Source organism: Mchenga conophoros, linkage group LG4 (genome assembly GCF_057382185.1).
Source record: "Mchenga conophoros isolate Kocher_MC1m ecotype Shallow Benthic linkage group LG4, M_conophoros_male_GT1.1, whole genome shotgun sequence".
NCBI classification, from domain to species: Eukaryota; Metazoa; Chordata; class Actinopteri; order Cichliformes; family Cichlidae; genus Mchenga; species Mchenga conophoros.
This window is the reverse complement of record NC_140529.1, coordinates 20723078-20749784: the sequence shown is the minus strand read 5'-3', so window position 1 is coordinate 20749784 and position 26707 is coordinate 20723078. Positions and strand designations below refer to the sequence as shown.

The 26707-nt window shown below is 38.9% G+C and overlaps 1 protein-coding gene across 1 annotated transcript in view; it reads right to left on the bottom strand.

Moving 5' to 3' along the window:
* LOC146575960 (immunoglobulin mu heavy chain-like) overlaps positions 1–26707 on the bottom strand; it is a 526942-nt gene that overhangs the window by 46577 nt on the left and 453658 nt on the right. Inside the window, exon 3 of the mRNA XM_085272511.1 lies at positions 572–624. Within this exon, the coding sequence (XP_085128637.1) occupies positions 572–624 (53 nt within the window). The remainder of the gene's footprint in view (positions 1–571; positions 625–26707) is intronic.

Here is a 26707-nt window from a genome sequence, read left to right as displayed (position 1 = left end):
CAATTAAATTAAAGGTCACAAAGTTTTTAATCACCAGAGTTAAAATCATGGCTACAGACTATAGCCTTGCAATAAACCAGAAATTAAAGCACTGCAAGGTTTTCACAGTGTTTTTGAACTTAAATGTCAACATTAAAGAAAAAGAAATCAGATCCCTTTACCTGGTTGTGGCTTATCCCCAGTAGTCCAAAACAGTGTCTAGTATAAAATCTCAAAAATATGCAACATACAAAAACAACCACACTGAACTTTTAAATATGTCAAATTAAACTGTGAAAGTTTAACCTTTTTAATAAGGAGAATATGAAGCATGTCTTACTTGTTGTGACAGTGACCATTGTTCCTTTTCCCCAGTAGTCAAAGTAGTCACAGTGACAGATTTCAATTGTACTTCAGTGCAAAAATATTTTTTCACGTGATTACACTAACCTAATAAACTGGATAAATCTGTTATTTACACAGATGTTTTACTTTACCGCCAATGTCAATTAAGCACACATTGTAACCAATTTTTCATTAACTGACAAATACAGAATTGTGCTCACTCAAAACAGATTAGATTGTTACTTACCAGAAGTTACTGTGACTTGTGTTCCTTTCCCCCAGTAGTCAAAGTAGCCATAGCCATCACAGTGATCTGTTACAGTCTGCTTGTAATACAAATACTTTTTTAATTTAAACCAAGGAAGTATGAAAAAGTAGTTCCCTCTGTGCCTTTTATAAGCAATGTCCTTTGAGACATCTATTTCCTGTGGTTTGGCTTCTATAAAATTAGGTATATGCCAACTTCCTCTTGTTAACTGCAGTATGTATAGCAAACCAGCAGCAGAAGTTAATTATTCATTTTCAAATAGATCTAATCTAATATCTAATCTATTTAATGTATTAATGTCCTAAAAATAGGTAAACACCCTTTGGACTATGGAACCAATAATTTTAAAGGCTGATATTACTTATGGTACCAAACATTCTTAGTACTTTATAGATATATCACACAGTCACAATGTTTAGTGCATAGTTGTGAATATTCAGTCAGCTTGCTTAATTAATTTCATAACCCCTAACATCAGTGTTAGTGTGTCTTTCTGCATCCACTCGGGTCCTTTTGTGTTTCAGTGGTCTAAATAAGTCATCAGAGAATGAATGCAAGACTATACTTAGACCCATACAGGCCTGCCAGTTTTTTTTGTTTTGTTTTTTTTGTTGTTTTTTTACCTTGAGGACTTTTCCATGCATCAATACATTACAATACACCAAATACCAGAGTCCTTCAGGCAGACCTCATGTCAAAAGTATAACAGAAACAACTACTTGGTGTTCACTTGATTTGTATGGTGTTTGACGCTATCTGATTATTTCCTAAAAGTTGATTCTGTTCAACTGGACCTAGGGTTTTTAATGGGGAAAATGTTTCATCACTCAATGTTTCATCACTCGCCTGAAGGAGTCACTTGGAAACTGTTACGTCCAGATGAACCAACTTTCGAGGATTTCCTTAGCTTAGGTATCCTGGCCTTAATCCCACTGGCAGGATTGTTGACTTGTTTTGTATGAATGCATGTGTCAGGTATACATATTAATACTCGAGGATCTGTGTCACAGTCCTGGTACGGATTGACCCAACATTTGGAGTTTTTTATGTCTTGGTTTATTTTTGAATGATGGATTGTTCTTTATGTTTCTCTGGTTTGTTGGGTTTTATGATGAATCTGTGTTTCAGTTATTTTGGTGTGTCTTTGCATTATGGATTGTTTTCTTATTCTCTTGTAGGGCTTGTGATGGTGATGATGATGATGATGATTATTAGTTTCATGTTTCTGTTTATCCGTGTTTAAGGATTTGTTGTTGCATGTATTGTTTGAGTTGCATGTGTTATATTCTGTCTGCGTCTTTGTTTAGTGTTTTCTTATTTCCTGTTTTATTGTGAAGGTCTATGTCTCATGTGAGTGTGTTCAGTTCTACTGCTCCCCTGTCTTGTTAGTCCAATTTCTCCCAGCTGTGTCTCCCTCCTGTTGCCCATTCCCTGATTACCACCCTGTGTATATTAGCCCTGTGTTTTCCTGTGCTCAGTGTTGTGTTGTACTTTCAGATCCTGCCTGTGTGGTCCAGTTTGCGGTTTCATGGGTTGGTTTCTGTTTTTGCTTGGTGCCAGCAATAAAGCTGTGGTCTTCAGTTACATTTCCGTCTCAGAGTCCTGCATTTGGATCCACATCTCTACCTGCCCGCACACAGAGTCCCGACAATCTGATCAGAAGTTGTATAGTGAGTACAAAAAGGTGTGAGATACAATCGGTGTCATGATGCCAGCTATTTTTGTGCATCTGGTTGAGATCGTTGAAAATATCCTTCACATGGTAGCAACATAATTCTGCCAAAAGCGAGTGAGTAGTGAGTAACAGCAAAACATATCTGCAGGAGGGAACATGGCATTGGTTGCAATTATCAGATGCAGGATTGCATTTCTGAAGTGTGGATTTTGAAGATCCCAGCTGCCTTTTTTCACCATAAGAAGTCCAAAATAGTTTGATCAGTTGTTTTGAAAAAATTCTTTGGCAAGAAAAATGGAAGAGGAATTTGGGTAAAATGTTCATTTTTAACTGCACTGATTATTCTGATAAACAAGAGATGTACACTTCCCAATCTTTGGAGGTCCTGTTTAATTTTAGACATTAAAGGCAAGAAATTAACAGCGAAAAGAGTATTCAATGTTCTGGTTGCATTGATCCCTAGATCCCTCTATAGTCAGAGAATGAACCAAATCTCTGAAAAGCAGATAAAATTGATGATATGAAGAGAACAGGACTTGAGACATAACTCATCAGCATAAAGTGATAACTTAACTTCATAACTTAAATTCAGCTAAAAATAAAGGAGAACCTCAGAAAAATTGACAGAGGTTCTATAGCAAGTGCGAACAATAGAGGGGATGATGGACGTCCTTGTCTGGAGCCTTAGGAAAGTCTAAAAAAGATGGATTTAATACCATTGGTAAAGATCTTCAGTCTGTCCATCCTCTCCTGCGCTCTCTCCTCTCCTAAATCCAAAAGTTTTCACAGCAGAAAACGAGAGGAATTCCATCTGGACGTTACAGGTTTGGTACAGCATGAGGGTTAACAAATTCGTATTCTTATGAATATGATGTGTAAATTGATTTATTCTTGTACCTCCATCCCACAGTGGCAAATTCTTCACCCCAGTGAAGGTGGTGATCATTTTCTCCTCATTTTAATAAATTGAGCCATTCGGTCTTTGGTCCCAAAACACATCACTAAAAGGTTAATTAGCTGTATGTAAGCAGCAATACATGGAAAAACACAGGATCCACCATACAAGCTATTTTATGATTATGAAAAAAAAAATGTCTATGCAGATGCCCACACTACAACCACTATAAAAATTTAACTTTTGTACCACCAGATTTTCATATACTTAAATTTGAAAGTGTTTTCCTCTCCCGCTTCAACCACCATCGTTATCAGAAAAAAAAAATCTTCTGTATGGCCCACAATGAATCCTGAGATATGGTAGGACACGAAGGATACACCAGACCCATCCTTGAAATTCGGGGAAAATAAGGACTCATTTGTCACCACATCTGGAGGACTATTCGAATTTGGACAGCCTTCGTCGCATTGCTCTGACGTCATTACCTCCAAATATGGCATTTGAAGCATCCTTCCCTTGAATTTGGACACAGCCTTAGTCTGTGTGTTGTTTTTCATTCGGTATCAGGTCATCTGTTGTTTTTACCATGTTTCCAAGTTTCATGTCCAGGTTTGTTCAAGTTCATGTCAGGGTTCTTCATGTTGTTTTTTTAGTTCTCCCAGTTTAGGGGCCCGTTCTTCGTACGTCGCTTACTACATCCAAGATCAAATGACACATCCAAGATCAAATCATCGCACTAACCGTGAGCTCGCTAATCCGGTTCCCCGAACACACCTGCTGTTGACGATTACTACAGCTGGACGCAGTAATGTGACATCACTGGGTGTCGTAAAAGGGGCTACGCATCGATAGTAGAAACATTGATCGGCAACCCTCTGATTGGTCGGCGAAAATGTCGAAGGAGCGTGCTCGGCTCGGTATTTTTCGGCAGCAGAGCAAGAACTCCTGAGTGAGGGATTTCAGGAGTTTCAGAGTTTAATCAGAACACAAGGGAACACTGCAAAGGCTGCAAAAGCAAGGAGAGAGGGCTGGCAGAAAGTTGCTGACAAATTAAACTCGTAAGTAATTTAATAATAATAATAATAATATATTGGATTTATATAGCGCTTTTCAAGGCACCCAAAGCGCTTTACAATGCCACTATTCATTCACTCTCACATTCACACACTGGTGGAGGCAGCTACGGTTGTAGCCACAGCTGCCCTGGGGCAGACTGACAGAAGCGAGGCTGCCATATCGCGCCATCGGCCCCTCTGGCCAACACCAGTAGGCGGTAGGGTAGATTTATCATATCACACTATATTATCCAATATTATATTACATTATATTATATTGTTATATTATATCCTCTTTCACATTAGAGCCACAACAGGACCCACTAGAACATGGGAACAAGTAAAAGTGAAATATAAGAATATTCTATAGAATGGTAATATTTATCACTTATATTGCTTTTCGTCTCTTGGGCCCTGTTTCAGGAAGCCGGTTTAGTGGAAAAACTGAGTAAGTATACCCTGAGTTAACGAAAACTCTGGGTTTTCGGTTTCACAAAGCGAGTTCAGCTGAAGCCTGAGTGAGTCACTATGACGACACACGCCGTGAAGCTAACCTGCCCCCTAGCAGGTTTAGTACAACTAACCCTGACTGTCTCCGCCCCTTTGTCGGAAACCTGACAGTAGGAAGTGTCGGACATGGCGTGTCCCTTCCTTGAAGAGCCAGTAGATCGTGAAGCCCAAATTCTCCGCAGAGCTCTCCGCCGGGAGAGAGTGATTAGAGCGCGTTTGGACATTTTATCATTTCCTGATGATTTTCTGTGCGAACGTTACCGTTTCTCAGCACAATCTATAAGTTATTTGAATAACATCCTCAGGCCATATATTACGCATGTGACACATCGCGGACATGCTCTCAGTTCTGTACATATTATTTGTATTGCACTTCGGTTTCTTGCAAACGGGAGCTTTCTGTATAATATTGGTGACGCTGAGCACGTTTCCAAGGCTACCGTCTGTCGGGCAGTCAGGAATGTTACAGTTGCACTGAAACGTCTCCTGTACTCGTTTGTGGTGTTCCCCGGTCACAGACCCACAAGATTTATCAAAGAGGGATGCCACAAAATTGCAGGTATCAGGATGACCAAAACTTAATTTATGATGTGGTGATACTTGGACTACTACTTAAATTTTACATTTATTTTCAGGATTCCCAGGCATGTATAGATGGCACTCACATTCCAGTCATTGCTCCTTTAGTAAATGAAGGAGACTATGTGAACAGGAAGTCTTTCCACAGCATTAATGTACAGGTACATAGTTCCCTGTAGCATTTCAAACTAACAAATTATTTTATCATAGTAATGGATGCTAATTTGTGTTCTCTGCACTGTGAAGATCATATATGATGCTGCCAACATTATCACAAATGTGGAAGCCAAGTGGCCAGGCTCTGTCCATGACTCACAAATATTCCGTGAATGTACACTGAGCACAAAATTTGGACATGGTGAGTTGAGAATACTTTAAAATATATAAAGACCAATTGCTTCAGGGACATTTGAACTGAAGTGTATCCTTCTGTCTTAGGAGAGTTCACTGGCTACTTGCTTGGTGATAGGGGGTATCCATGTTTACCCTATTTGCTTACCCCTTACCCTGACCCTGAACCGGGCCCACAGCAGCGATATAATCTGGCTAATTGCAGGACAAGAGCCAGAATTGAAATGACTATCGGAATGCTTAAGGCCCGGTTCCAGTGCCTGCAAAGACTCAGGGTCACCCCAGAAAGGGCATGTGACATTATTGTGGCATGTGTGATTCTTCACAACATTGCCACAATTAGAGGAGAACACTGTCCTTCTGAACCAAACATCAGCAGTGATCCAAACCATGAACATCCTGACCCTCCCACGGACATACAAGATGGAAGAGCAGTCAGAGACACCATATGTCACAATCATTTCTTTTGACCCATCACCTCAACATGTTGAAAGAAGAATAAACAGATTTTTTGTTCAACTGGCTTTATTGGTCGCCTGTATTTCCTGTACACAAAGTATTAAAAGATGTACACCTCATAAAGTGTCTCTGTTGCTTCCTCCTCTGTAACAGCTGTCAATGTTTCTTCATTATTTTCCTGTAGTAAAGAAATAAACAACATTGCTGTTCTACTGTACACTCATATAATCTGTGGAGTATTACTCACAACTGCATGTTGGTCTGGCTCAACAGGAGGCTGCACCAGATGCAGTACACCACCACCATCAACTGATAGAATATGAGGTTTATACAGGTCACTTATAACTTACAAGGGACCAAATGGCAATTAACAAACATACCAATCACCTTACACTTCATTGTCATTATGCTCTCAAAGACAACCAAGCCTGAGGGAAGGCAAAATCAGTAGGAAAATAACTTCACTACAAAATAATCCATTATGGTAAAGAGTTTATCAAATGAATGAGTCGCACTGCAAAGGTGACTGTGAAGAAAGGATGTATGCACATCATGTATTATTTTGAATTTACCCCCTATGTAGGCACTTGTGTCTTGCGGGGTTATTGACTCAGAGGATGTCCCCGCAGAGATGCCTTCGGCCACAGGGCGCCCACTGTTTTGGCTGAGGGCCAACTGCTCAGCCTCTGTGAGTGGTGGTGGTGGAGGACCCCCACCTGTTTTTCGGGCCTCCGCTTTTTTTCTGTTGGCTATAACGGGCCACATTTGAGCATACAGAGTAAGCAAATATGTACTTGTAATGTGCTCAGATAATTTCAATAAGTGCTTACAGAAAGAAAATTAATGTAGCCTCTAACTGCAATTGATTTACATGGGACAAACAGACCAAGCACTATGGCTCATAATACAATTACACCTTACCTGTTTGGACTATATTTTTATATTTCATTTTTACTTGCTGCCAGGAACGTTTGGGGCCTGTTGGGTTGCACCTGCGCTCACATCACATCACAAAATAAAATGTATAAAATAACAAATAAAATAACATATGATAAAATAACGTGTTAAATGGGTGGAAATCCCTAGATCAATGTTTATATTAACACTCACGCATTGACTCTGTCGGCTATGTTTTGCCATGCATGCTCCCTTTCTTTCGCAGCTGTGGCTGTGTTACTTTTTTCCGCGGAATTTGCGTGTTATCGGCATATGCTGCCATCAGAATTTCGGCCTCAAGCGCTGTAAAATACATTGATCACGCCTTCTTTCCCTCCGTCTCCATGGTGACTCGCTTAATCTGTGCTCCGCTTATCAGGGCTTTATGTATCCTCGTCCGCGCGCTTCACTTGGGGTTAAAGCAACTCCGCGTTGACTGAACTAATTGTTATCAGCCTTTCTGAAACCGAATATTCCGAGTTGGACAGTTCGGGATTACTCAACCCTGCGTATCGTTTTTCACTCTGAGTTTTCTAAACCGGCTTCCTGAAACAGGGCCTTGGAAAGAGACCCTGAAATAATCTGTTTGTTTGTTTATAACAGCAACCAAGAAAAGGGCAGAGCAAAAAAAAGACAGGTGGTGGTCCTGCACCCCCTCGTCAACAAGTTGGTTAAGTAAATAATACCCTCACGGGAAGATATCTCTCAATGAGCACACTGTCGCGCTGAGCTAAAGGATCCTGTCTGTCCCGCAATATATGCTGAATTCTGAGGACTCTCCTTATCAATCTTGCACCTTCCGCAATGGGTTGCTCGCGTAAACGGACAGGACATGGCTGCGACAGGCTTCCCAAATCCACCTTGGCTTTTATAGCCGTGGTCTCTCATCTTGATTACACGAAGTAATTTACAATTACTACTCTGAAATATGAATTACATCTGTAATAATCACATACATGTGATAGAATGTTAATAGTACATTTCCCTTTTTTAGGAAATGACCTGTATGTATCTGTGTGACATCAATAAAAGGATCAAGTGCTGCATTATCTTCAGTTACATTGATGTTATTTATTTATCGCTGTTGCTTTCGTATAAATGAAGCGGACATACCTGCGTGGCCGCGATCTAATCCTGTTTACATAAAGTAAACCTGCTCCCGAGCAGGTTTACGCTTACGGCTCTGTTGCTATGACAGCAAGTCCCGGATGAGCTTCGGGGAACCGACTGATCCAGGATCACGCGAAATCGTCAACAATCTAATCCGGCTAACCTACTTAGCGAGGTACGAAGAACGGGCCCTAGGTTAATGTTTAGCTTTGCATCAGTTTGACTTTTCTTTTGTTTGCACCTTTTTCATCAGCCTTATTGAACGGCTCGCCTTTTGTTAATATCAAGTTTTGTTCTACGTTCATTTGTCTTCATTTGGGTCTACTATTCACAATTCATAGTCTGCTTCGGCACACTGTGACAGAGGAGATGTATCCATGAAATTAATACATTTCCCAGCCCAAATTTACTTTCTCAGCGTCTACTTAGATCACTACTACTACTTTAGAGTAGATGATGTTTAAGAGTACAGAGATGAAGAAATAGTTGCCTCACAGGAGCAAATCTAGTTTGCTTCTGTGAAACAATAGTTTGTGCAATATTTTCCAGACAACATGCCAAAGCTTTAGCAATGATCTTAGCATTCACATCATTAAGAAGAGAGGTCTCTAAGATGCAAAGATTTGTCCTAATCCTTTTTTTTTTTTTTTTTTTTTTAAGAGACTTATTGAGGCTTGTGTTAGAGTAGGGGGGGAGTGTCATTTTGTAATGATTCCTTACATACCGCAAGCAGTAATGGGGGCAGATTATCCTGACATTTTTTTAAAGACTTCAACAGGGAATCTGTTTTTAGCAGCATCTGAGTTTATCGCAGGGAAATTGAGGGTGTCTAGAAATTAACTTATTGCAGTGGAGTCAGATGGAGATTCAGATTGATATAAAGACGAATAAAATGAGTCAAAATACAGTGGAATACCTATGCAATGTTCCTGATGAATCTTTTATCTGAGGAATTATATGTGAGGATGATCATGAAAGAAGTCTCTCTGCATCCCTAGTGGGATAAGATCAAATTTAGTCTGTAAATCACCTTGTGTTTAAGTCAACTAGGAGAGGGAAAAATAGCGATTTGTTTGTTCAGTTTAATAATATTAATACTGGATTCTTGAAGTTTTGCTTCATGGGACTTGTTTACGTGGGCAGAGGAGAAAATAATTAGTCCCTGTATGTCTGCTTTCAGTGATTCCAACAGTAATAATAATGGATTGGATTTATATAGCGCTTTTCAAGGCACCCAAAGCGCTTTACAATGCCACTATTCATTCACTCTTGCATTCACACACTGGTGGAGTAGTGAGCATGAGATTGGCTCCTTCATGTTCTGATTTATAGCAGTAAATAGCATCATCAATTTTAGCTGTGATGATAGAATGGGAGCATGAAATAATGTACTGATAACAATTAGGTGTCTGCCTTTCTTATCGGATATAACGTTTGAAGCTGAAAACTGGATTGACCTACCAATTAAAATAGCTACCCGGTGGCTTTAGAGTTAAAGTTTGAGTGGAACACCTCAGAAACCCAAGGACATTTAAGTCTGACCTGATCTTTGGTGTGCATGTGGGTTTCCTGCAAAAACACTAAGTCAGCTTTAAGACGTTATAAATGAACAAATATCCTTGATCTCTTAAGTGGGCTGTCCATGCTTTTAATGTTCCAGCTCAAACCTCAGACAAGACCCAAGTTGTGGAACATTTACATCAGTGGGCATATATTAGGGTTTTTATAGAAGGAAGAAAGAGATGGACTGAATGTGGACCACAACACCCCACCAGCAAAACACACCCTTTTAAACAGAACAACACCCCAATACCCCCAGCCCCTCACCACAGCTCTTACAATGACCCCAAACAATGGAGAACCCAGTGTAAACTCCACAACGAGTCAAATCCCTAGAACAAGTGATTATATTTTTTTTTGTATGTGTTTGTTTTTCTCACAGTACCATTCATTTGTTTATCTGAAGTAAGTAATTAGTATTAGCCACAAGTGTACCATATAGTCGGAAACAGAGAAAGGAGAACTGCAGAAAATATCCCTCTTCAAGTTCATATATGAAATGCTCACTCAGTTAATTTTGCAGGTGCTCATTTTCAGTACCAGCATCACCTGTCTTTCTTAGTTGAGTTTAGGTTTTTGCCTGTCTTTTATTATTGTGGTCACAATGCAGCACCGTAATGCAACGCTAGACTATCATGCTAAACAAATATCTTTAGGTTAAAACGTGTGTGTGTGTGTGTGTGTGTGTGTGTGTGTGTGTGTGTGTGTGTGATCACATAATCCATGCATTGATTTCAGTATGTTGTTTTCAGTATCTCTGTTACCATATAACTATTTTCTAAGAGACATATGTTTGAATGTGCTGCATGAAAAACGTTTATAATTGTGTCTGTGTGAGGGCTAAACATTTCATGCCTAAGACTCTACATGAGTTACAGTATATATGTTCAGTGCAGATAGATATATAGGTATGCATGTCATACAAAAATCCACCGCAATGGCAATGTTCAAAGTTATGAAATGTATCGCAGTTATGCATATAAGAAGTGGCTACTATGGCATGACATATAACATTTTTATGTCATTGTTCACAAAACAATGAAGAACCATTAAGCAGCTATAGGTTGAAAGCAAAAGACAAAAGTAGACTATAGCATAAATATAAAATAAATAAAGGTAAACCCAGTTTGGTAGTATAGCATAGCATCTTTATTTATAACGCACTTTACATCCAACAATGTTGACCAAAGTGCTACAAATATAAAACAGAGGAAACAGTTTAAATTACATATAAAATATCTTAAAATTAAAAAAAATTATAATTAATAAGAAACATATTAAGAGACATCAACAAGTCCTGCTGTGCTAAAAGCCAAGGTAAATAAATGTTTTAAGACGTGATTTAAAAACAGATAAGGAAGGTGCCTGTCTAACATGTAAAGGCAACTCATTCCACAATTTTGGTGCTGCCACAGCAAACGCCCGATCCCCTCTGAGCTTACAATTAGTCCTGGGCACACTCAGGAGGAGCTGGTCTGCCGACCTGAGGGACCGGGGAGGTATGTATGGATGAAGAAGCTCAGAGAGGTACAGAGGGGCAGCATTGGACAAACATTTAAAAACAAATAAAAGCAGCTCAAAATGGATCCTAAAATGCACGGGCAGCCAATGAAGTGAATATAAAACTGGGGTGATATGCTCGTATCTACGAGTGCCAGTTAAAAGGTGTGCAGCAGCATTCTGGACTAACTGCAGTCGAAAAACAGAAGATCGACTCACCCCAAAATAAAGAGAATTACAGTAATCCAGCCGAACGGTTACAAAAGCGTGGATTACTGTTTCAAATTGCTGTCTCGTAAAAGAAAGTGCTTAATTTTGGCCAGTGGTCTCAGATGAAAGAAACTAGACCTTACAACCAACCCGATCTGGCTTTCAAGTTTAAGCTCAGGATCCATTTTAAAACCCAGATTAACAATCTCTGGTTTACAGAATGATTTCAGAAATTGCAAATCAACACACGGAACAGCAGTGGAGGCAGGTCTGAACACCATTACTTCAGTTTTAGAATCATTAAAACAAAGGAAGTTTAGCACCAACCACGACTTGACGTCCTCCAGACATGTTTGTAAACGATTTACAGACTACTAGGGATGGGTATCGTTTAGGTTTTATCCGATACCGGTGCCAAACCGGTACTTTGAAACGGTGCCGGTGCTCAAACGGTGCTCAAACCGGTGCTTAAAGAATGGAGAACACAAAATTGGTCCAAAAACCTCTCATGTTCAGCTCGTTTTTTGTAAAAAGATAACAATGTTAGCCTTTTCTGCAGCTATGGGGCATATATGGTATCACTCTTGGCTGGAAGCAGTGCTTAAACAATGGAAAAAAACACAAACTTTGTCCTAAACCTCTCATGTTTAACTGTTTTCCACTTTTTCTTTGGTCATTTTAGCCTTTTTGGCTTTTTGAAGGGAGTATCTGCCATCAAACAAGAGGACAGCTGCATGTAGCTATGATGATGTTTGCTAGTTCACCTTACATGCATTAATGTAATAACATGGTTAGCCTACTCAACGTAAATTACACACGAACAACATTAAGCTACTCACGCAGAGAAGAACGGCTGCTGCTGCCATCATGATCCGTCATCATTTCTGCTACACTGGCAGGGCTAGGGGCCAGGACTCTCCTCTTCGTGTTTTTGGGGGATGTTGCTAACTCCGGGTCCGATAACAGGCAACAACCGCAGTAAATGTGCTCGGTGTGAGGTCTCGCAGCAAGCTATCACACAGCGCATTTCTGGGCTTTTAAAAAAAAACGCTATGCGTCGCCAGGTGTTTCATCGGATTTGAGGTGTTACCTCCTTTGACAGTATCACAGTATCAGCTTAAAGCACCTGTTGCAGGCTGCTGAGTTTGCATATTTTGCTGTGAAGTACAGCCAGGCTTTTGACCGCTTCGCCTTGGGCATTTTTAATCTGTAGCTCTGCTCTAAAAGAACGTACGTACCTGGCCCCGCCTACTATCCTCGGAAACGTAAAATGATTGGCTAGAAGTGTATCACAGCTCAGGAAAAAAAAAGCACCGAAATGTGCGCTGCTTTTCGGTCTGGTTACTACCGTTTATGTCAGAACCGGTGCCATCATGGCACTGGACACCGGTACCCATCCCTACAGACGACCCATCTTTCTTTTTAAGAGGAACATAAATCTGGCAGTCATCTGCATAAGAGTGAAACGAGAGTCTGTGTTTTCTAAAAATTGAGCCCAATGGAAGTAAATAAAGTGAAAACAGGATAGGGCCCAGAATGGAACCCTGTGGTACTCCATGAGACAACGGAGCACGGGAGGACTCGCAGTTTCCTAAGCGAACTGAAAAGGTTCGGTTTGTTAAGTAAGACCTGAACCATTTCAGAGCCACACCTGTTATACTGACACACTGCTCCAAACGTGAGATTAAAATTTCATGGTCTAGTGTCAAATGCAGCAGTTAAATCGAGTAAAATAAGAATGACACTTTCACCAGAATCACGTGATAAAAATATATCATTAAAAATTCTTAAAAGTGCTGATTCAGTGCTATGCATTGCTTTAAAACCAGATTGAAAAGTCTCCTGAACATTTTGTGCATTCAAGTATGAGATCAATTGGTCATATACAATTTTTTTTCTAAGACTTTAGATAAAAAGGGCAGCTTAGATATTGGTCTAAAGTTCTCAACAGCGTTTGTATCTAGCCCAGGTTTCTTAAAAAGTGGTTGCACAATTGCATCTTTGAAATTCTTTGGAACCATACCTGAAGTAAGGCTGCTATTTAAAATGGTTAAAATGGTTGGACCTATGGTAGAAAAAACTTTCAGAAAAAGGGGAGGGATAGGATCATAAGGTGAGCCTACAGGCTTTAAATGATCCACCACCTCCTGTAGCTGAGCAAGAGTAACTGACTCAAACTGTTGAAAGACAGCTGAGCAAATTGGAAGGGTCAGAGGGGTCAGATGTGGGCAAAATAATCTGCGCCCTAGCCGAGGCTACCTTGTTTATAAAGAAGTGCAGAAACCTTTCACACATTTCAAGTGAAGGCTCAAAACTAAGAGCAGAGGGAGGGCTTAAAAGAGTCTCAATTGACTTAAACAATATATGTGGTTTCTGATAATTCACCATAATAATGTTTGCAAAGTGTTTCCGCTTTGCTTGTTTTATTGTAAGCTGATATAAGGCCCAGCACTCTCTTAAACTTTGTAAAGAGACCTGTAAGTTATCTTTTTTCCATCTCCGCTCAGCCCTACGACATTCACGCCTCGCAGCACGGGTTTCATCGTTCAACCAGGGTTCAAGCTTTGTCTTAGAATGCTTAATTTTTAGAGGAGCAACAATATCCAAGACAGTATTTACCAAATAAACACAAAAATGCAGAGTGTCACAGGAGGATAGAATGGCATGTTAAAAATGTGTTTCCAGATTCAATTAAATTATCTTAGGGATGGGTATTGCCAGTTGAAATGAACTGTTTATTAATCTATTGGTTCTGAACTTTATTGGGTATTTAGTGTGAATATCACTGAGGGGGGTTAGAGTTGCACTAATGATACGCTCTGCTGCATTCACCACCCATTGCGGATCCTTTTAGGTTTCTGCAGCTGGCGAACCACAACATGCAACAGTAAGTCTAAAGACTTTCAATTGTTGACTGTTGAAGTTGGTCAGCAGTTGACAAGGGAGGTGAGCTTGCTTTAACTTTCTTAGAAAGTAAAGCCTATTTTGGGTATTGTCTGTGAAGGTTCTTAGTCATCCAGGTCATCGTAGTCTAAGAGGCTTGGAAAGAAAAGCGTCTGGACTTCTTTAAGTTGCTTGAAGATGTTTCACCTCTCATCCGAGAAGCTTCTTCAGTTCTAGGGTAAAATGGTGGAGAGTCCCAGATTTAAACCCCGTGGGAGTATCTCCCCAAAAAGGGGCAAAAGGACCCCCTGATGATCCTCTACCTAATCACGTGAGCCAAGGTGTGAAAGCAGGTGGGTCTAGGTTTCACAATCAGCGCACCCAAAACCCTGGCTGATTGTGACCCACACCCGCAGAGCTTAACTGGTCTTCTTTGGTAAGGATCTGTAGTTGTGGCCCTTATCATGCACATGATAAAACGCAACAAAAAATTTGGTACAGTACAACTGCACCACATCTAATATCTATAATTACTGTGAGCCCTAATAGTTGTTTTATCCCCATTCTCTCTGTGTGTGTGTGTGTGTGTGTGTGTGTGTGTGTGTGTGTGTGTGTGTGTGTGTGTGTGTGTGAATTCCCAACATTTAGTGGCCAAAAAAGTCAATCATTTGATGTTGATTGTTATGTAACATCTTTCTTCTCGATTGTAAGAAATTCTGGTAAGGATAAGGATATGCTAAAGAGCTGACTATATATTAATCAAGGTCCCCTTATATATGTATTACATATACATCGTTTTCTACGGCAAACGTACCTTTACTCTCATAAGGATGTTTTTGTCACTGTGTGAATCACTGTGGCCATCCCAGTTATATACACAGTGACAGACAGTAATACAATATGCCACATGTAGTTGCCATTGTGGCATATTTTCTGCTTATATTTAAACCAATAAGCAGTAAAGTAGATATTCTTTCATATTTAAAACTTTCAAAGAAAAATACAAAAATAATAATAATTTGTGGTTTGGTCATTTTATTGTTCCCACTTGGAAACTTGGTTTACAGTCAGGCTCTCAAGAAATCATCCATGGAAATAATATTGAAAAGAAAAACAAAAGAATAAAACGTCAGTGATTTTGGTAATACAGATATTTCCTCCCATTTGTATTATCTGTCAAATCAAACTAAACTGAATGAATAAAATGAGTTAATTAAACTGTAATTAAAGCAAACCCCATCTTTATAAAAAAATAGTGACACTACTGCAATTACACCTGTCCTAAAAGCTCAAACTCTGTCAGATTAGTTGCAGCAGAAGTTAGTGCTTTTCAATTTATTGCAGTAATTATTATTTCTGTGCTTCTTGTTCTTATACTGTATTTGATATGTATATGCTGTTCTATGGGTAGTCTTTTAAAAATGTTATTATTCAAAATATCTTAACTCTATATCTTTTCTATAATGAATATTTGTGCCCTTGCTAGTCCTCATAACAATAACATGATGTTATTATGTTTTTGTATGCAGAATTCAAAACATGGCCACTCATTTTGCTGAATACTAAAACTGTCATGAAAAAGACTTCATGCAAGACTTTTCAGAAAGACTTTGTCAAGAGGAAGCAGATACAGGAAGCAGATGTCTTTAACTGCCAGTGTTTCTTTATTTACTGACCACTTTGTTCCCAGCAGAAGGATGTTTTTGTCATAGAATAGCTATTCAGAGGCTGTTTTCTTGTATTTGTGTCAGTGTTGATGGTATACTTGCACAAAACCACTACATTGGACACTGATGTGTCACTCCATACCCTGCCACCCACTGGTCGTTTAATGTTGCTATAGATGTATGACATGCTTCATCGTAATTACTGTTATTTAACCCTGACATGCATGAATTATGACAACTTCAAACAGGATTTTTTCTTAGGTATTTTTATTCATCTTTTCACGCTTAAAGATGAATAAAAAATACTTAGAAAAAAAAAATCATAAATACTTTTTGCCATCGTAAATTCTGAAAAGAAGTCTGTTTGTTCAGTCACGATTGGACTACTGTAATTCACTGTTTACATGTCTAAACAAAAACTCCCTGAAGCGTCTGCAGATTGTCCAAAATGCTGCAGCAAGGCTTCTGACAAAAACATCGAAATACTCTCATGTAACACCATTGCTTATACAGCTGCACTGGCTCCCCGTTGAATTCAGAGTTCATTTTAAGATTCTGGTTCTGACATTTAAAGCTCTTCAAGAACAAGCATCAGCGTACATCATTGAACTTTTACAGTCCTATGCCCCTAGTAGGTCCCTGAGGTCTTGTGATCAGGGCCTACTTGTTATTCAATATACAAGACTGAAAACCAAGGGTGATAGAGCTTTTGCCACTGTGGCCGCCAGATTGTGGAATTCTCTTCCTCAGAACTTAAGATCTGCAGACTCAGTGATTAGTTTTTAAAAAACAGCTAAAAACACATCTTTTTAAAACTGCATTTTGTTAACTTGTGACTGTTTTTGTTTTATACCTTGTAAAGCACTTTGTGATCTTTTATCTAGAAATGTGCTATATAAATAAAATTTTACTTTTTACTTACTTTGTGCAGTTCTAAAATGTTAGAATATTGATGTTAGAGTATTAGTTTCAATTTCCATCTGTATGCTACATTTGAGAAAAGACAACTTGTATAACAAAATATCCTTTCTTTATTCTTCCAGTCTTATACACCAGTTTATTATTATTTTTTTCTGCCTGTCCCGTTTGACTCTTTTGCCATCAGAATTATTGTCTAAAGGCAAAGAAAGACGCCGAACGGATTTACTTTACCAAATGGACCATCTCAGACTTGCCGTAATGGTCTCTTTGATTCACCTTTTACTGTTTATTTTATTTTATTTTCACTTGCTAAATACGGGGCAGACTTAACTGGGGGAAAGAAAGAGGGGGAAAAAAAACAGCGGAGAAGAGGGACGGGGAAAAAACAAAAACCAACAAAATAAGCAGACAAAAATATACATATATCAATGACCTGGATCACCTGTTGAGAAAGAAAAAAGAGAAATCAAGCAGAAGAAAAAAAAGAGCAACATAATAAACAACATCATGATGATCTATGGGGATATAACAGTAAATACTAAATATTAAACATTGTTGTGGAGCACGTAAGATCGACAGCGCACAGTGTGCTTTGAGGTAGGAGCCAAAAAGGGTGTAGTTTGTTTGTGTGAGCACCCGTGTGTACACCTGTGAGCATGAATGTGCTTGTTTTTAAAAGGTTCCTTCATGTAATGATCTGCTAGAGGGTGTGGGGAGCCACAGCCCCGTCCACCAGGGCATGAAGCAGGTATGGAGGAGATCAAGACTCCAGACATCCAGAGGCCCTCAGAACACGAGAGACCAAGGAAGACTAACAGAGGGGCAGCTGCGCCACTGTCCCAGAAAGAGCTGAGGAGAGTCCCAGATGAGGGCTCACTCAGCAGCCGCGGAGCAGAAGCCGGGGGGGGGGGGTTGCAGTGACGTGCCCGCGAGCTCCGCCGGCAGCCAGCTGCGCCAGAGTGACCAAGCCCCAGGCCAAGAGGCCGAGGGTACCCCACCCCCGATGTGGCCCGAGCAAGCCCCAGGCTCCAGGCCCCGTTAAGCAGCCACCAAGGAGTGAGCTGGCGGGTACCTGGATGCCCATCCCCAGACACAAAAAAAACCACCAACGCACTGAAGTCTGCGGGCGTCTGCCACCAGCAGGGGAAGTGGTGGGGGAGATAGGCCTCCATACTGTCAGGGTTCCTGGGTCGGTGACCCAGTGTTTTCAGTTTTGTTCATGTTCAGTTTATTTTGCCACTTCCATGTGCTCACTTCCTGCTTTTCCTGTGTCAGCTCGTCTTGTGTCATTAGCCAGATTATGTTCAGCTGTGTACTCACTGGTCTCTCATTATCATCCTCATCAGTCTGTGTATTTAAGCCCTCTGTTTCTACTCGTTCACTGTCATGTCATTGATGTTATGTTGTCCTTCCCGTGTGTTCCCTCAGTTCAGTCCGCCATTCAGTTGTCCAGCCAGTCAGTGTCCGTTCACCCACTCCTTATAATAAACCTCACCTACCTGCCAGTCTTGCGTTTGGGTTCCTTCTTCCTCGCCTCCACACAACGCCTGACGCATACATTGGAGGGCCTGAAATGTCCCTAGAGAGGTGGCGTCTGATACCCAACCTGACATGTGGACACAGACATACAGGCACACACAGAAACAAACATCCATTCCAACTAGGGGTGGGCGATATAAACGATATACGATAGAAACTATATAAATTTGGCCAACGATAGAGATTTTGATTATATCGCTCTATCGCGATAGCGCATGTTGATGATGTCATCAAGCTGCACCTGTTTTGGTTGACAGCATCACAGCGGCTACAACTATTATCATCTGCAATTATGCTGAGCGACAGTCATAGCAAAGAGATGAAGCACTGTTGAAATATGGGGAAAGCCAAAAACTGCGCTTCCTCCACTTCCCTAACATTGATTCATTAATGTTGAATTCTCTCGCAGCTGCTCTATTCCCATGTTGTTGCAGTATATTAATAACTAACCTCGTATTGTGGATGAATAATCTCAGTTGTTCTCCTGACTGAAGTTTGGCCCGTTTACAGCATCCTGCTATGCGATTGCATTTGTCCCTGGCCACCAGAATCCCTCACGTTAACTTTTATCGAGTGGAAAAAAGTTAGCGTTCATCCTCCAGCTTCACTGTGCTAATGTCATGCTAACATAGCTGTGTCGCTAGCAATCACGTAGCACAACATTATATACCAGGTAGTCCAACTTCAGTAACCCTGCAAACGCCACTGCTGTTTAGTTTTCTATCTTCATTTATGTTGGAAGTGATAGCAGAGCTGTACATTTTAATTAGTTTCAAATTTGGCCCGCAGCCTAATTACACTTGGCCCGCAAAGCCATACCAAATTACTATTAGAGCTGGCCTACTGGTATTATACAGCTAATATATACATTGTTTGGTATTAAGCTTTGCTTGTTCCATATTCAGTTTTTCAGCAAAACGTGTTTGAGTCCATAAGAAAAGATTCATTCTTATATCTGGAGGAATAAATATATTTCAATAAATATTAACGTTAGCCCGCGACTTAGTTCCAGTTTTGAATTTTGGCCCACTGTGTATTTGAGTTTGACACCCCTGAGTTAAATGATGTTAGTTAAGCTAGAGCATCTTACTAATCATCAGTGATTGAAGAAAATAAGAACAACCCTCTGTTTATCTTCAGCATTTTAGCAAGCTGACAAAAAGTCAGAGCACTGTTGAGCCAACCATTGCTTTAATGTTTACTAGTAATGACTTCATGAATTTCTTCACAAGTAAAATTTTAACTATTAGTGAAAAAATTACTCATAATCATCTCTCAGATGTAACATTCTCTACAACTACCTTCAGTACTGTTGATATTCATTTAGATACTTTTTTCTCCAATTGATCTTTCTGATTTTATTCAGTAATTACTTCCTCCAAACAATCAACCTCTCTTTTTAGACTTCCTTCCATCAAGGCTGCTCGAAGAAGTCCTGCCATTAATTAATGCTTCAATATTAAATATGATCAACCTATCTCTAATAATCAGCTATGTACCACAGGCCTTCAAACTGGCAGTAGTTACACAGTTAAACTTTACTTAAAAAGCCATCTCTTGGCTCAGCTGTTTTAGCTTATTATAGCCAATCTCTAACCTTCATTTTTATCTGAAAGTGTAGTTGTCAAACAGCTAACAGATCATCTGCAGAGGAATGGCTTATTTGAAGAGATTCAGTCAGTATTCAGAGTTCACAGCACTGAAACAGCTTTAGTGAAGCTTACAAGTAATCGTATGGTCTCTGACAGTGGACTCATCTCTGTGCTTGTACGCCTAGATCTCAGTGCAGCGTTTGATACTGTTGACCCTAATATTCTATTAGAGCGATGCATGTTACAGATGTATTGGAATTTCTTTTATTGATGTATTTCTAGCCTGGTTAAATTAACCAGCTCAGAACACAGATTATCTTTGGGGTTCTTTTAATCTGAATGACAAAGTAAGTGCTCAGAAGAAAATAAAAAGGTTGTCAAAATAAAGAAATAAAATTGTTACAGACAGTTGTTATTCAGTAACAACTTTGTGCACTGGTAACCCACTGCTACTGCAGGTTATTTTCCCAACTTTATCAGCGTCTGGAACTCAAAGATGTCTAGCGTCAATTTGTGACTGATATAAACCCATCCAGAAACAAAACAAACTTAGCAGCGCAATAATAACTGTAGTGGTTGTTCCTGCTAAAATACAGAGCCAAAATTAAACAGTTAACAAAGGTACATTTTCCCTCTTACCCACAGAGATATTATAATACAAGTGTGAACTCAAATACATACAGTGCCTTAATCCAGCAGAAAAACGGAATACAGAGCCCTCTGAGATGAACGGCGAAGTCAGTTGCAGCAACTCCTGGTGCCTTAACTGTTCCACACTTTGCGTTTAAAACAAACCATGCAGCGAAAAACGGCATTACACACCCACATTACACCAATGCAAGCTAGCACTTCCATGAATGTTTCTGTAGATCCCCATCGTCCGTTGCGCTCTCAGAGGTACCCCAAAAGAAACGGCGCCATCCAGTGGCATGTCCCATAATACCGACCTTTCACCTGGCTACATATTGGTCACATGGCATTTTCCAAGGCCTATGGACAGTTTGGTGTAGTTCATAGGCACCTTCTTCATCGCACCTTTCTGCAACTTGGATAGTTGGCTAACTTCCCTCCATTCTACTTTGGTCTTTGCTTCTAGTTTCCTCCATGGAGGGAACTGCTCCTTGTGGCTGTTCATTTTGTAGCTAAGCATCGTACTGATCACTGCTGCCATGGTGTAGATGAGCTGATTACTTAGTAGGGCTGCACGATTTTGCATAAAATGAGAATCACGATTTTTTTGGCTTAGAATTGAGATCACGATTCTCTCACGATTCTCTTTTCCAGTATAAATATTTATTACACTTATTAACTGCACATCAACTTGGTAACAGTTGAGACTGAAATAAACATAAAAACAACAAATGTCTCACGTTTTGTTGTTGCCGCAAAATGTTGTACTGCTTGAAATTCCGTCTCCACCGTTGCTCGACACTGCGTGTATAGAGCAGGTAGTGCAACAATAGAAAAATAGTTGCGGGACAGCACAGTGTAGCATTTGTCTAGGGTGTTGATCATTTTCCTAAATCCCTCGTTTTGCACAGTGTTGATGGGAGCCATATCTGTGGTCAGGTGATAAGTAATAACCTCCGTAATTTCTTTGTGCCTGCGGGAGTTCGACGTGTATAGGGAAGCGCTGTATAAGGTTCCCGTTATTGATGTTTGGGTGGTTAACCGGGACGGATTTTCTCCTGTCACTTTCTCGTCATCCCTGACGTGCTCTCCGTTGTTTTTTCCCTGCTAATTTTAGCATCACACGGCACAGCTTCTGTATCACATTGTATAAGGCTCCGCCCTTGTCATTTGTTGAGCAGGAAGAGTGAGCGCTTGTTTTCATGCAGATTACGTCCCAGATCAAAATGCGGTACAATCGTGGTCGTCATCTTTTTTTTTTTTTTTTAATCGTTGTCATTTGGAAATGAGATCGCACATAAGTATGAATCAAGATCGCGATTTTCTAACGATTAATTGTGCAGCCCTATTACTTAGTTACGTTTATTTAAACAAGGACAGCACAAAATACAATGTTACATGATGAAATAATGCTGTTGTTGTTCTATAGTTGGAGTTAAAAAATAAAATACAGCAAAGATTAAATGAGTCAGTTCACACACACAAACACAGAGAGAGAGAGAGAGAGAGAGAGAGAGAGAGAGAGAATTACTATAACTAATAACAGAAAATACATGGCCATGCATGTTAGAAATAGTGTGTTATCCAGCCACAGCAAAAGCAGGCTGGTTTACATCAATGTCCACAGATTTGTTCATTTTCAGCCATTATTTCACCTGAGATTTAAAAACCTCTAGGGTTTGTTTTTAACATTTTTTATTGCAGATGATAAACTGTTCTAAATCTGAAGACCTTTGAGTAAGAATGAGGACTGACCAAATAATGTTTGCATAATAATAATAATAATAATAATACTAATAAGATTGCAGTCTCCAAGAGCTGCTCCTGTTGTTACACTTTGTAAAAAGTGTAACAAGAGGAGCGGAGGTATGTTTTCCTTTGATTTCAGATCACAATTTAAAAATTGCATATTTTTTATAAACATTTTTTATTACGATGTAATGTGGTCTGCAATCTTTCTTCTGGGTCTAGAAATGTGGTGGAATAAACCAGTCTCTTATTTTATGAGGGTCCGTGCCTTTCTGCATAATTTTAGCTCAGGACAGGTTTTTGTATTGCCAGATATCACTGTGGCCCGATACACTGTTGCACACAGTCATACAAAAACCTCTGGCTGAACAAACTCTGAATAGTGTATTGCCATTTTTTTTCCTTTGTATGATTGTGCTTAAGATTCATGAAGCTGCTGTGGTCTATATATTACAATGGTCTTGAGAGGTTAAATGCACTGTTAAATGCAACTTAAGGGAACACAGTTTTTTCAACTAACATTGTTTTTTATTAATCATACGGTGTGTTTTATTCAACTCCCGTTGTTTATTTTTTCTATTTTCCATGCGCAACGCATGCTGGCATTTTCTTAAGTAGCGGTGTGTTTGACCTCTCAGTAACTCTTTTTTAAAAATAATTTAATTTAATATTATAATTTATTATAATTATTCATATTATAATTTATTTTATTTTAAATCGTGAATCCTAATTAAATAATGTTTTGAATACCAGTTATTAACTAAGTAATTAAAATCATTTGGATGTTCAGGCATTTAACCATAAAACTGTGTGTATAGTTTGGAAGTAAATGTTCAAATAAAGGTTTTAAACAAAAAGGGACAAATGAGTGGTCTTTTTTGTCCAAAGTAATCATTTTTCTAAATTTTGCAGTTGCTCTTAACTACTGCTCTTACTGTATGTAGTCAGTAACACTTTCATTTATACCATAGTGATTCATGTTAGTGAAACAGTGGATGTGTGCGAGTTTGATAATCAGAAATAATGCAAATATTTTTTGTTGAAATTTAGAATATCCTCATATTAAATGACTCAATGACAGGAGGTTTTGGTCACAGGATGAATCACTGTGGTTGTAATACTCCACTGTGATGAAATCCTACACAAAAACTCCACCCTACACCCTATCTTTACATAAACCTTTTGGTTGAACTTGCAGATTATATATAAAATATATACTTTCTAATTATATTTTTTCCCCATACATAGTAATATTAATATAGTTAGCTTTCTCAGAGAAGTAAATTCTGTTTAAATAAAGGCTCTCCTTACAGTATATATCACATAAACACATTCTCTTTACAGCACAAAGACCTTGCCTTTCTTAAGGAGGTTTTTGCAACTGTGTGAATCAATGTGGCCACCCCAGATACACTGTGACATATCACAGCTGCCATCCATTATTAGAGATACCCAAGGAAACACATATCTTTTTGTTGTTTGAAATATTCTAGATGATGAAAAAAATTGTATATATCGCCATAGGAATATAGGAACATAATATAAACACATAATATAAGAACAGAGAAACAGCAGAAAACCTCAAGAATTTAACTGAAAACATTTTTGGTACTTTGATTTCAAGTGTTGTTAAGAACCTTAACAACAGAGCAACATCTTGAAAGGCTTTCCATGTTTATTACATTCAGAACTCAGGACATGCTCTCTTTAAATTTTAAGGTGCCAAATGTCTTCACTTAATTATACAGGGAACTGTTGTTGAAAGCAAAATAGTATCTCTCTCTCTATCGATCTATCTATCTAGATATCTATCTATCTAGATAGATATAGATATATAGATATATCCACTTGGATGAGTGACAAAATGTTTTTCTCCCACAAAACGCTACGCCCAGATGAACAGAATCAACTTTTGGAAAATACAAAAATATAGTTTTACATTAATAAAGTGCTGCTCACAAATCAAATTGCTGAATCACAACCAAATAGATATCAACTCTAATGACGTTAAACTGGTTATTAACCTAAATATTCAATTAGTTAGACACATCATAAAATTGGATGAGGTACAGTATTTCTTTATGTTTTTGTATGGTTATACATCACAGTGCCCCCCAGCCAGCCAGTGTATCACAGTGACAAACAATAATACAAAAAAGCAAAGTCTGTAAAACCCTGTATTGTAAGGGAACCTATACTGGCATTAGAGGGAAGAATGAAATGTATATTCTGTCATTTGAAAAATTGTAAAATGACTTTAAAATTATAATCTTTACTCTATTTATTTGTTAATTCTGACTATAAACCAAATGAACACCTCACTTATATACTATTAAAGTATATTTCTAATTTTTAATTTAATTTAATTTGAGTATTTCTTAAATATATTTAGAAAATACTAAAAAATACCTATATTATATATTTCATATACAGGTTTTTAAAACAAGTAATACAATATGGATTCTTACCATCAGTGATAACAGCGACATCTGCTGTGCTTTCTGTGCAGCTCTGTGGCTTTCTGTGTCACTGTAGAGCTAGAGTCAGCCTGTTTACATGCAGATATATCTGGTTATTGTCTCTGTAGGCGGTGAAGTGAATCTGGATGGATGTGAAATAGTATTTATGTCTTCTGCTTTGGACAGAAATGAAGGCAACTCACTTCTGTGCTTCTTCTTCAGCTTTTTGGATCCAGCTGTACCGACAGAACCAGCCTCAATATGTCCAGGTCAGTTTGTGGGCTTGTCCAGGCCTTTTTAGCATTGGTTCAGACTCAGACTAAGAGTCTGACTGCAATCTCCTGGAAGAAAACCAGAGTGATAAGAAAAGAGCCAAAAATAAACCTAAGTAATTTATAACTACAGAAAATGTAGAACTGTCTGTGGCGTGAATAAGGCACGGCGGGACCACAGATCCGTGTTTTGAGCCATTTATTTACACTGGCTGCAGCTCCCAAGCTGCCAGCCGCACATCACACCACCACAACAACCCACCAACTAGTGATGTGTCAGTCGCAAACGAAACGGCTCTTAGAGCCAACTCTTTGAAATGAACGATGCGAGCCATGGTTTTCTTTTCTCTCTTTCTCTCACCCTCTTTTTTTCCGCTTCACTCCGCACTCGAGCCTTGTGCTTGTGCTGGGGAGAGGGGGGAAGGGCGGTAGTTACACTGGCAGTAGCACAGGAACAGAGCGGAGGGAAAGAAAGAGAAAGAGAGCCAGGGACAACAACGTCACATTAGAAAGGTATAGTAATCATCCACAACTATTTTCAGTTGCGGATTATAAAGGATTCATAAAGTTTATTCATGCAGGCCTATATGACAGAGAATGTGCATCTCCTTTTTGTTTTCATATTTTAATTTATATTTAATTGTTTTGTGGTTTGCAGTGTTTTGTGTTGTTTCACTTTAAATTTGTTTAAAAGGAAAAAGCTGAAAATGTAAATAGTTAAAAGTTGAAATGTAAATAGTTGGTTTTTGTATTATACTCTTATTTATTACATTTTATGTGGAGTGAATAAATAAGAGTATATTTACGGTGGCCCCTAGAGACAAAGCATGTAAAAACTCCATAGCACGTACAAACTCCGAAGCACATACAAACCCTGAAACACGTACAAACTCCAAAACACAACAGAAGTGCTCCAGGATGCTAGGGGCAGCATTTTTTTTAAATTATTTGAATATATATAAGTGATTGTGTATAAATACACAAACAATACACATATGCTTTCAATTGTGTAATTTAAGTGATCTAGGTAGCTCTGTTTTTGAAGTTCAGTTAACGTTCGAAATGTGTTTTGGAGTTTGTACGTGCTTTGTCTCTAGTGGCCACCGTATATATTTATATATAAACATATAAATAAAACCACTTTTTTTTACTGTTCCTTTTGTGTATAATTTTATATTGTTGTTAATAATAAATTAATTAAAGCAACAAAATAACCTGAAGAGCCGGTTGGGAGCCGAAAGAGTCGGCTCTTTTTAGTGAGTCGAGCCAAAAGAGCCGCACGGCATCACAGACATCACACTGTCATAGTCTCCAGGAATCATCAATGACAGGAGAAGTAATGGTAAATGGCCTGTATTTGTATAGCGCTTTACTAGTCCCTAAGGACCCCAAAGCGCTTTACACAACCAGTCATCCACCCATTCACACACACATTTACACACTGTTACATATGAGTTAAATTAATATTTAAAAGTTGTGGTCTGTCTAGTTTGGTTGTCTTCACAACTCTGCTTAACTTAATGTTATTATGTATTTTACTCTTTTTGTGTACAGCACTTT